The sequence below is a fragment of the Cebidichthys violaceus genome, unplaced genomic scaffold, assembly GCF_023349555.1.
Source record: "Cebidichthys violaceus isolate CVI_PGR_0920_01 unplaced genomic scaffold, fCebVio1.0.p SCAF_117, whole genome shotgun sequence".
NCBI classification, from domain to species: domain Eukaryota; kingdom Metazoa; phylum Chordata; class Actinopteri; order Perciformes; family Stichaeidae; genus Cebidichthys; species Cebidichthys violaceus.
In genome coordinates, this window is record NW_027176282.1 from 412,451 (window position 1) to 425,417 (window position 12,967).

Genomic DNA, 12,967 nt, shown 5'->3' on the forward strand with positions numbered 1-12,967 from the left:
GGTTGACGTTTGTGGTTTTGAGTGAAATGTCCCAGCAGCTGTTGGATGGATTGCCATGTCATTTAGTTGTCACATTTATGTCCCCTTCAGGATAAATTGTAGACTGATCACTTTGATTATTTCTATTTTTCATCCAGTGTCTACAGAAAGTCTGGCATTTTCCCATCAGCCGCCTAACTTTGGGTTTAGTGCTAATTAGCAAATGTTAGCGTGCTGACATGCCAATCTACGACAGTGAAGCATAGTGTGCTTAATATCAGCATTATAGCATTGTCCTTAGCCATGTTTCCATTCATTTGTTTCATGCCCATTTTAAGTTTCTCATTAGAAAAAAAATTATGAAACGGCAAAATTCGATAAACTTCCCCAGTGGCAAAAAAAACAACTACATTACTTCTTTTAATAAAGTATTTTTTGCCTTTGTCGAAAAAAGAGTTGATGCAATAAATGGATCAAGGGAAATGGTTTTTAAATCAATTCTGATTTAGCAAAATTGTAACTCGCATAACTGATCAGCTTTTTCCACTGTTGATGTCTTCTCAGATATTCCCATAACGTGCAAATTAAAAATGTTCCTAAATGAAGTGAATTCCTCCATTTTCTCTCGTAAATGGTTCGGATGGCCAAGCCTACGTGTTTTGTTTCTGGTTCACAACCTCTACTTCTACTCTGTTTACTGGCGGACTACAGCCATGCAATCCTATAGGACCAACTTCTGACCAAATTGGTTCCAAACCAGTTAATTGAAATTAAAAAAAATTTAAAAAAATTTAAAAAATGTACTTGACAATTGAATGGATTCACTGCTACTGTGCAAGCATCAGCCTCAAAAATCCATTAGCATGGCTGTGGACTCTTTATGTTGTTGCTAGTTTTCCCAATTTTGTCCCCAGTGAATAAAAATTCTGCAGATTTAGGTGTACGTAACTGTTACTTCCGCACTCGCAGCGAATGAGAGCAAAGTTAATTTTTTTTCTATCAATGTTGTGCAAACGTTGGTCGGATGGATAAATGCTGTCTCATTATGAGGTTTTGAGCCGGATGCTAAATGAGGACCCGCATGGGATGTGAAGTGTGTTTGTGTCCCTGTGTCTGCGATTGCATTCTGCAGCTGTCTCCTTCTTACACAGACCACATTAATGATAGAACAGAGGCATGGCCCATAGACTGCTCATTAAAGAGAGGGTAGAAGAAGAAATGTGAAATGGAGAGGAGCCAGACTGTAGAGGAGTATGAGACAGTGAAAAGAGAGATCGAGAATCGAGAAACAAAAAAGTGAAGAGACGCGAAAACAGCGCGAGATAGAGCGTCGGCGTGACTCAGCACCTGCAGGGCAACACTCCTCCTTCCTCTCACCAACGCTTCTCGCACTTTCTTCCTCCTTCCTTTCTCTTTCCTCCCCCCCCCATCTCTCTGTCTCTCATGGGACCAGGACTTTCTTCCTTCCCCTCACATTGCCACAGTAGCTCTGGCACTCCTGCTGTTGATGCCTTTAATTCGCACACCCCAGCCCGCCACCCACCTCTGCAGTTCTGCTGAGTTGGGCTGATCTCGCCTTCACTTTACAGGAAGGAAGGTCATCCCTCCATCTCCTGAGTGGTGATGGACAGAGGGGAGGGGGTGTAGCAGCGTAGAGGAGAGGAGTGGAGGACATATGGTTAGTTAACTTTTATGCGGAGGCAGATGTCTCTGTGAACTGTGTTTGTGAGATCGGTGGGCTGGAAATGATGTCATACTATGATCATATGAGGGGGGATTTGTCGTCAGGGGGGCTGTGGCTCTGACCTATGTCGCTTCCAGTGTTGGTTGAAAGGCATTTCATCTTTTTTTCCACTGCTGCATTTATTATGATGAAAGACAATAGATACTCATTGTATATTGCAAATATCTGACTTTTATAAAGTAGTCGCATAATGCATTCCAATTCATTATATAATATTTTCACTCCAAAATGTTATGACATATTGGAGGTTTTATTTACTAAAGGTACAACAGCAACACACTTTCAGTCTACACACTGCCTTTGTGTGTGTCCCTGTCTCACAAAGACATGCAGTCAGTAATAATTAAACATCATCTTGGAATGATTTGCGGAAGTCATGCCAACATCAGAAAATCTAAAACAAATCAAATCACCTTGCAGCATTTTTTTTTTTTTTTTTCCCTCTTTCTTTTAGTTCACCCTTTTAAGCCACTTATGCCAGACTCTTATGCCAGACTCTGTCCGACTGCTAAAATGAGGTGAAGGGACAGTGTGTAGAGAGAGATTTGGGCGTGTGAGACCAAATGCCTGTTTAACTTTACATAGCTCTGTAGCCGTCCAGCCAAGCAGACGGACTGGGAAAGCAGCTACACAGTGGCCAATCAGGCGAGCCGCTCCGCTCCTCTAATGCAGAAACTCTCCAGCCGTTGTGAAGAGAATTCCACGGACGGTGCTGCATGAGGTGTGAGATTATAAGCCAGGCTTATGGGGCACCGCTCACAGTCTCTGCTTCTATCAGCAGAGTCAGTGCGATGCCCCAGGATCCCAATCTGACGGGCAGCTATCTGAAAAATTAAACTCCACGCTCAAAGGTGCCTTGAGGCAATTTCTGTCCCCTAAATTGGCCACGGGAAGCTGCAAGGTTAGAGAGCAGGATGGTTGAGGTGTGAGGGTAGTGGTGGAGTGGGGAGTGGGGGGGGGGGGGTCGTAGCTGTCAGGCCAGGAGAGTGATGAGAGTAGCCAAACCAGAGGTCTTGCAGGTGGTGGTGCCCTTAGCAGGCCTTGTTTGACTGAGTGCCACAGGGGAAGAGGGGAGCCTGAGGAAGAGGCCGCTGGTGACCTGTCCTACACTACATGATGGATGGAGAGGGAGGCCAACGGTGAGGGGCTACAGTAGCATCTGCCTGCCTGCGAGTATAGGTGAAGGAGAGCATTAGAGAGAAGGATTTAAAGGCACAGAGTGTAAGAAGTAGCCCGGGGTGAAATTTTCAAATGTAGAGGCATCCAGAGAGGCAGAGCAGGCCAAAAACAAGTATAGTAGTATAGTATAGCATGCCCTGTTGTTTTGGGTAACGCTTTACAGTGCTCAGGTTACATGCTTATGATGAGTATTCACTCAGTTATTCGTGCATTTTTTTTTTTTATTTCTATTAGAAACTTTGTTTTCTGCAGCAGTAATTGACACAATACACAGTACTGTGAAAAAATGTCTTCACGGAAGTTACAAGAAAATATATGTAATTAACTTTAATTTAGATAGCTTCTTCTAATGTGTTATTGATGCAACGGTTGGGCGAAATGGATAAATCCTCTACAGTCTCACCTAATATAGTTTAATTTCATATCACAACATTGTGACAATCCTCTAGACATCTTCAGAAGCCTGGTGGGAGTTGGGTTGTCAGGGATATTCAGCTCACTGCACTGACTGGCTTCTTAAAATCATGAATCACATACATACAGGGGAAAGTAAAAGAAATAGCTGTTCCTGGTTAAGCCAGCAAAGTCAATACCACAAGGTACTTCATTGAGTCAATCCAGAAATTATATAAAGATCCAATATTGCCATAAATCAATCCAGCTCACTGATATGCAATTTTGTCTACGAAAAGTCAACTTTTAAATATCATAAAATATGACCTAAATGCTGCTGCATTAAAGAGACTGTCTATACACCCAGAGATATTAAAGAGAAGGCTACAGCTATACAAACAGTATGGAAATAGCGGTTGTCAAGCTGATGTAGTTTCACCGTTGGTCACCTCTAATTGAAGCTATATGATGTCAAATATTCAAACCAACAAGACTCCCTCATTTTAAACACACTTCCCCAAAAACTCTGGGATCTCTACTTAATTTGAAATACAATTATGTGGGTTTTTAACAACATTTAGAGACTCTCCTCTTGTGAACAATGACTGCATAAACCCCAAAATAACATATGCTTACATTTAAGTGACAAAGCCCTCTAGTGGCCGTATGAATTGTGACTCTTAATGAAGAAGTATTGTGAAGTTGCCATGGAGCCACAAAGTCTGCAGAGGCAGAGATGGTTGGACGTGTAAAAAAAACATCAAACAGAGGCCGCTGTTCATTTCTTGGTTTCCTTTAACCGTGACCGCAATTGTGCAACCCTCTTCCAAATTACATTAGAAAATCCTCACTTGTGTCCGTATGTGGGGGCAATTATAAAGAATGTATTTTTGTTGTTTAATTTGTGGGACTTCTGATATTTAGCTTCTCAGCATGCTGTAAGTTTTTAAAAGCTGACCCACTAGTAGGTCAATGAGGTTTATGGGTTTAAAAGTAGTGAGTTTGTAAAATAAATAGCTACTTTTAACAGTAAATAACAAACCTTCCCTTTTCTATAAAGTAAATTCTGACAGATCTGTTCCTCCTCTACTTAATTGCACAGTATATATCTTTGGATTTGTATATATCTTTGGATTAAAGCATATACTGCATGTTGTATTACAGCAAGTGTCTGGATGTCCCGCGGGTATATATTATGTAGAGAAAAAAAGACAGGAAGGTGTTCAGTTTAATGTACGTGAGAGATTGCAGTCTTCACATACACATTCGAGGCACACATGTGTACCAACGTGACTTTCCAAATGTCTTTTGTCTAAATGTGGAATTCCTGCCTTTAGTCTTTCCATGAGGTGACCTAGTGCACCGAGAAAGGTGTCGGGGGACAGCAGCAGACCTGACGACACATTCCCTATTCTGAAGACTGGTAATTAACAGACAGACAACAGAGCTAATGACCTCCCTGTGGACGTCCCGCATGCCTCTGGGAGAATGCCTCAGAATGAAATGTCGCAATACACACCATGCGTTTGCTCACATTTCACTGGGACCGATCAAGAGGATTAAAAAAAAAGAAAATCCTTGCACAGCAATGCTCCCTAAAGCAATCGTTTCGGGAGAGTTAGCTTAGCATAGCATAAAGACTGGAAACAGGAGGAATGTTACTGCTCCGGGCCAATAAATAGTAATTTAACAGCATTTAACCCCTCTATAAAGCAACATGTCCTCTTAACATTTTTTTGTTTTGGATTAAACCAACAACATGCAATATCTTAATAACAAATTGTAGATGGTATCTATCTTATGATTTATGCTTATTCACATACATTTGGGTATCTTGAGTTACCAACCCACAAACTGTGAAAAAAATGTCTGTCGAGATCAGAAAACATGCTATTCAACAAGCAATTTAGATTTGGTTCCCCTTCGTATGTCACATGCAGGTTTATTAGAATATACAGCAAACCCATCTGAGTTTGGCCCAATCCCAATCTCCACGATCACAGACTTTGCGAAAACGCACTCCAGAGGCTTATGGCTGTCCCACTGTCAAATAGTCGAGTCCTTTATGGCTCTCTCGCAGACATTTTGAGCCCCTCATTCCACATTCTTGCAGACTTTGCCTTAGGAAGTTACCCACAGTTCATAGTGTTGTGACATCAAACACGGGGTTACCAGTGTAAGACAGAGACATAAAAAAAGGTTAACAAAGAGATGGCAGCATGGCATATTAAATTCACGCAGAAACATTAAGGATTTTTTAAAATGGAACATGAAATCAGAGGAATTCAAGCAGAGACTGCTACACACCTGGTTTATCCATCAACCATTTATTTTATTGTAGCTGTTTTGACAAAATTTTGTAAATAGATTATTTGAAAATAACCTCATCTCGTAACGCAAGATCCTGGAAGACGTTTGAATCAGGAAGTAAAAAAATAGAAAATAAAAACCCACAATTGCCCATAACATGTTGTGACGTTGAACATCATATGTCGTAACAAAGTGCTGCCTCAGTCTTATTTATACCATTTCAAGCCCTTACAGCCTCTCACAACCATTTACTGGGCGAGGTAAGTTACATTTTTCCTTAGAGTGCAGGGCTTAAGGCCTTAGCGGGGACATTGGCAGTGGGCCTGTCTCCACCACGGCTTGAGAACTTTACCCTTGCACAATATTTATTGCTCAAGCCAATCAGAGCAGACTGAGCTTTTCCACGAGGGAGGCTTAAAGAGACAGGCTCTAAAATGGAGCGTTTCAGACAGAGGGTAAATACAGGTATATTCTGACAGACAGTATCAGAAAAATAATATGTTTTTTGAATATTAAAGCATGTCACCGCGGTCTAGTAGAAACCCAAAATACAAGTATGACCCTGAAAATTTGCTCTTTAACTCTCAGCAAGAAAGCAAAAATGTGTATTTCCCAAAAATCATTGAACTACTCAATTATTCCATGTTTTCTTGATGGTTAGGAAGCATGATGCAGGTATTTTTATTCAGAGTTGTCTAATCGGAAAACTTGCACTCTAACTTGTAATTCCATTACAATTAAATAATGTATTAGAATGTGCAGTTTAGATTAATAATAATAATTTTAAATAATTAAAATTGATTAGTACCTAGATAAAGTAATTTTACAAATTCAAACATGTGATTGACAGCAGCCAATTTAAACCTCTGCTCCACGAGTTCTGGTAAGTGACTGGTTTAATAAAAGTAGATGAGGCAAATTGAGGGAAAGCTAGAGTGCCACCAAAAAATAATATTGGATTTATTTTTATTTTTTTTATGGCTTACAGTGGTCTCAATACAGTTAAAAATGACATGATGTGTTATCAGTACTACAATCTTATGTAATAATTTTCACAAACTCAACAAGTGCATAATAACATTCACAGAACAAATCTCTTCAAACGGATGCTTGACATGTGCTTGTGTGTGTGAGGGAGAGTTATGTCTTGAGCTTGGAGTGTTAATCTAATTCTGTGGCTTCTGAGTGAGGTGTTGGTCTAAGTGAGGATGTTAACAGTCTGTCGCTTCACTAGGGGTGCCAGGCACTGCTACCGTCACTACAGACATTTTCTCTGAGCCTCCAGTTTTTGAGAAGAGCAGCACTGCTGATGTCAGGTGAAATGGCAACTCGCTGCTGAAGGATTCCCGTGGGCGACCTTGCTCTTTTCTGACACATCCTCTGCCGTCACTTCATGCAAAAATGACAGAGGAGAGCAGAGGATCTTTGGACGAGTTGAGCGTAAAGCAACAGCTTCACTTAAAGGGAACCGGTCGTTTGATTAGTCTAATCTCATCTAATTTGGAGGAAGCCTGAGAATATAGCTCATGATACAACTGACAAGAAATAAATTAGGGGTCATTTCTGCCATCACATTGACTGCAATCACAGTGGAATGAAATGAGTAATGAAAGAAATTGGGGTATTTTCATTTTCCTGGCCATGAATGGATTACTGAACGGGCCTCCCTGGCTTTCACCTACAACATGTCACTCAAAAATATACGTACAAACCAGGAAGAGATTCAAAATGACCTCAAAGAAACATAAAACGACTACAAAGAGACACATAAATAAGACAAAGTGGCCAAAACAAATACAAATGGATGCAAAACAGCTTTAAAGAGACAAAAAGACTATGAAAAGGGCTAAAACCTCAAAGAGACACGTGACTACAAAGAGACACAAAACAACTAAAAGCAGTCCAAAACGACTACAAGGAGATGCAAAGCAGCTGTGAAGAGACGAAGAGACAACAAAGAGATTATGAAGAGGGGCAAAACCTCAAAGAAACACAGAATGAACACAAAGAGAAACCGAATGGCCACAAAGAGACAAATCGACTACAAAAGACAAACAATTTCAAAGTGACACAAAATAACTACAAAAATAAAAAAAATGACCACAAAGATACACAAAATGACTACAAAGAGACATAAAAACAACGAAAATAGGGTAAATATCAATGTGTGTCTTGCTCCTACGTAGGAGAAGCGGTGGAACCCTTTTGCATTTCTGTGCCCATTGTCTCATAATCCACCAACCATCTTGGCTGGCGGTAGAGAAGTTAGCTACAAGTGAGTGGTTTGCCGATGGCGCACAATAGAGTCCATTGAGTCCCCTGTCACAGAAAAATGAGGCTTGCTACAATAGTCGTGTTATCTGTGGGGAGAAGGAATGAGGACCTCTGATGTGACACAGCCTCACTAACAGTCTCTGACAGGACCCAGGAAGCCACAAAGGCCACACTGTACTTGTACCGCAATGAACCGATCAAACCATTTATTTATCCAGTGAAGTGTGACTGAGCAAGCTTGCTCTACTGTCTTACAGTCAGACACATTCAAACCTGGTAGCTCTACTATACAGCCGCAAGCATCTACTGCTGAGGACTGTTTGCTACTGATGGTCGGGGCATGATGTGCGCATGTGTGTTAATTACAGCGAGCCCTTGACAACTGTAAGAAGATGTTACCAGTCTTTCATCATCAAAGAGAGAGTTTCATCATCACAAATGCAAAGTTTTTAGCCTACAATTAAGGGCTCCGTGCGTAGAGTAATATTTGATGTGATTGGCTAGTGCTCAGGGAGATTTTGAGAATGAGAAAAGATCAAAACCTAGCATATAACCTGGTAAAAAGCCCAGTATTACATGCAAAGTCTCAACGGGCTTCACAGGCCCGCAGTATTATTGAATGCTGTACCAGCCTGAGCTCTCAAAGAAGACAAGGAAAATGGCTAAAAAGAAACTCATAGCACAAGGCAGACAAAAAATATATATTTGAAGACCCTTAAATTCGAAGATGAATAACCAAGACATTCAATGTATATTGTTCTAAAACGTTATCAGCTAGCATAGCAGGTGTTCATTTCTGACTTTCTATTTTCTGAGTCATTTACTTCATAAGGCTGAAATATCCATGCAAGAATCATGCATTTGAAAGATTTTATCCACTGTACACTTATCCTTGGAGTTCTTGCTGTTGACATATTGACAGAAAATACTATGCCTCAGTATTTATTGTGTACATCACTTTGAACAGTGTGAACAGTTGACATACCACTGAAAGGAGTGTTTAGCTTTGCCTAAATCCAGGATTTGATGATCGATGAATGTATTTTATTTATTGTAGGGTTTAATTGCCAAAGCTTTGCATGTTGTGGCTTGAAGATGAGGCTATTTTATTGATTTGAATCCTCGTTTGTTTGCTACATCACTTACTGAAAGCATATGTACAGCCATGTTTCCCTATTAATTGCCTTGTGCGTGAGCTGAATTTTAACAAAAAGAATATTCTTGGGACAGTTTTCAGATGAAGTTGCCAGATTAGGCATTTGTTCCCCAGTCTCAGTCTGTTTTTCTGCGAGACCAGCTGTGATGCAGCCCTCTTTGGACAGGCAGATGGAGAACGATGCAACCTTTTATTCTGAAAAGCCAGGCCCGTCGGGAGGACTGCTCCTAAAACAGTGTCAGATGGCGGCGGGGGCCTGTGGACATGAGGGGCATTTTGATGTGAGTCAACAACTGCCTCCAAAACTGGGAGCGAGAGTAAGTTTAGAGCACAAAATAATAGGACCTCTGTGGCGTGCGTGGTCACAGTAATGATGGTTTCTGTCGACGACTTGAGCAGGAAAAAGAGGATTTTGAGCGTTGAGAAAACTTGCTGAAATATTCCTAGAGCTCATGATTATTCTATTACCCCTCTGTAGTCAAGTGCGTCTCTCCATTAGCTCATACAGTACATCTACAGTGGCAAGAGCTCATCTTTAGTCCCGCTGATTGGTATTCATAGCAATGCAGAGAGGAATCATGCTGAGCAGATTTTGGTCTGTGTGTGCAACAGAGAGGGAAAGAGAGACGAGGAAAGAATAGGGGAGAGAAATGGGGAAAAAACTGATTACTTCTCTGTAGTCAAACTGTTTCAAAGCCTGCTTTCCCCCATCTGTCAAGAGATGAAGCTCACACTGAAGCTCAGGGCAGACAGACACCGAAGATCTCTTCCTGTTTTCCAAATTCCTCATCATGTTCTTTCAGAGAAAAACTTTTCTTTCCTGCTTGTGTATGACGACTCTGAAGTCTTCCTCTGCCTCAAACTTTGCATGAACTTGCTTTATTTTGTTTTTTTACAAAGGCTTCTGGGAGTTGAGAGCAAAGGCGAAATCTTTTCAGATTTTCTCTGGTGCCTCACTTTTGAGGTTGCGGCATTGCGCATCTTTGGTAAAAAAGTTTTTAAGGCCCGTGTGAGATTGTTGAAACTGTAGAGACAAGTGGAGTGTGCGGCATCCCATCATCTGTCACTTAGCAGTTTGGATTTCAGATTTGTTGCTTCAGAAGAATGAAGCTAGTGATGACAAAGAATTCATCTCAGTCCAGTTTGTTCTTGCTATTTTTAACAAGCTGTCTTCACTCAGTACGCAAAATACTCTTCTACAGCGTCATGCTCTCTATTCCTCGGCATATTCTGAAGTGTTTCTAGGTCAAATATTCCGCTCATGTACCCTAAATCTCCATTTACCCTTAATGATTGAAATGGATTTAACAGAAAGGATCAGAGTTTATAAAAATCTGTTTAACCTTCGTCCTCCCCCTCAGCTACAATCTCCCCTTAGGGATCAAACAGGAATTAAAAGGTGAATCAACTAAGATTTAAGCTCTCAGCTAGACAGAGCAGGTGGTCATACTGTACAGGCGTATACTGCATGTATAAAGCTGTGGATAATATTGCAACTATGAAAACCTTGTGTGCCAAAAATATCTGTTCTGATCACCGTGAGTTTTGAGTTTATCCAAAGGGCTTTGAGAGGGTTTCATTTATTTGACCTGCTTACAAGAACGAGGGTCACACAATCTGAAGAAATGCACCCGGAGCTAGGCCTGTCACGATAAATACGTTATCAACTTTTCACACAATACATTTACATGACCTCCAGCATTTTTACGTACGATTTATGGATACCTCCCACCAAGACTTCTCACTTTATAGGTAGATTTTGATTTTTCACATTCCAATTCCAATGTCTGAATATTCTTAGAAATTAAAAGTTCATCGCTCTTCTAAAGGGTGTAATTGCGTTATTATGCTAATATAATATCACTATATCAGTCTTGAATGGCAATATATCATCCAACAAAACAGTTAAGCACATTTTTGATGAGAAAGGTGATGGTTTTTAACATAGGATAACTGTGGCCTCTGCACTTTAATAGAACCAGATGTGAAATTACCAACCATTCATTTGGCAATGTTTCCTTTTATGTATCAGTTTGTACTCAACATGTGGCTTGTATTCTATGTTTTCATATTATTGTTGCTTGCACTGCCTTTAACTGTGTTAAAGTGTTAAAGTATTAAATACTAATAATATTAAATAATATTATTATTTAATAATAAATAGTATTATATTATTTATTATTATTATAAATAATAATACATATTTATTTTTAATAAATATTTTATTTATTCATTGCATAAATAAAATAGTTTGGAACTGAATTTAACTGAATGTATTTATTATGGAATTATGTAGAAATGCAGTAAAATCCCTCAGAATGGAATCCATATCATGATGTTAAGCACTCAATATCTGTGAAAATACCTGGAAATTAAACACCTATGCTCTAAAAGGGTAACCGCTTTGTCAAGTATAAAAACAGTTTGATCTGACTCTGTGGTATTGATCACTTTGTGAGGGTACATGTCACTTGGATAGATTTCCTTCCCCTCAGAGAGAGCACCGCCATGTTTTTATTGACCCTCGCTGCCTCTGTCTTTGTCTTTGCAGGTAAAGTATTGAACACGGACCTGCGCCACTACCTCAGTCTGCAGTTTCAGAAGGGCTCGCTGGACCACAAGCTCCAACAGATCATACGGGACAACCTCTACCTACGCACCATCCCCTGTAAGTACACAACTGCAGAAATTTACAGTATAACCTACTTTCAGTGCATATGTGTTTTCATCTGAAGCACCTTATGGGAACAATGAGGATGTTCTTCATCCGTCACACAGCTGAAAAAGCAACCCACTAGTGTTCTCTTTCTATTACGCTACACAGGTTTGTATACACACTCCACACTCACAAATGCACACAGCTGCTCACTGCACTCATGCGTTTTCATCCTCTCACAGCGCTCTGTCACACACACACACACACATACTTCAGTGTCACCATAGCAACCCGATCAAGGACATCTCTCTAACCCCCATGTAACTTATTTTACTTCTGCGCCGTATCATCACAGTATAAGCCATATTCTTTCCCTGAAGGACCCTGTGTTTTCCCTCTGCTGCCCTTTTTTCCCCTGATGACATTCCACTCAGAGAATCAGCAACTATTATTCTTTAATGGAGTGGTAAATAAAACGGTTGGTACTGTGGACTGTCAAGAACCACTGCACAGAACAGCAGCTGTATGCGCTTTCAGAGTAACAGTAATTCATGCCTAATTGAAATGTTCATTGATTGCAATATATATTGCAAAAACAATGCAAAACAGCTGTTGATCTAATAGTCTGTATAAGTTATGCTTTTTATGTATTTGTAACTAATCAGTAGTGACAAATGAGCTTGTAGACAACATTTGGTATCTGTAAAGTGTCAACACTTTTCGCTTCATAGCCTGACGCTTCAGTATATTTTGGGGTTAGGGTTTTATGAGCTTGGATGTTATAATCTTTTAAAATGAAAGCGTGAAAATTACCTAAATTAGAGTGAAACGGCTGTTAGTACAGTAAAGGTGCAGATTAATATCCTGATTAAGGTTGGTGTGGGTTGCAGAATTGCAGGTTATTTGCCACAGCGATGCAAATGCTTCTAAATATAATCTTCTCGGAAATACTTTTTTTTCTTTTCAAAATAAACAGCATCCGTCTGTGTATAAATAGTGTCAATTACAGTAGCAACAAAGATGATTATAAGCTTAAAAATGCTTGGTAATTTATATTTCATTTATCATAAGGGCCTGAACAACTGTAACTGAATTTAAGACATCCCCTCCATGACACTCTTGTAGATGTTTAAAGAGATATTGCAGTACATTTGTAAAGCACCAGATGACGTGTGGAAGTGAAATTGCATGAACTGGAGACGTGACTAAGACTCGGTACCAGTAATCCTGAAACTGTGATGATGTTCACACAGATATTTTGGCCTGAATATTTCCC

The 12,967-nt window shown here is 40.0% G+C and overlaps 1 protein-coding gene across 1 annotated transcript in view; it reads left to right on the top strand.

Annotated features, from left to right (window-relative positions):
• LOC137868550 (novel protein similar to human membrane-associated guanylate kinase-related (MAGI-3) (MAGI-3)) overlaps nt 1–11,784 on the top strand; it is an 80,975-nt gene extending 69,191 nt beyond the window's left edge. The window contains exon 2 of the mRNA XM_068705393.1: nt 11,587–11,784. Within this exon, the coding sequence (XP_068561494.1) occupies nt 11,587–11,768 (182 nt within the window). The 3' untranslated portion in view covers nt 11,769–11,784. The remainder of the gene's footprint in view (nt 1–11,586) is intronic.
• Nucleotides 11,785–12,967: the final 1,183 nt, after the last annotated feature.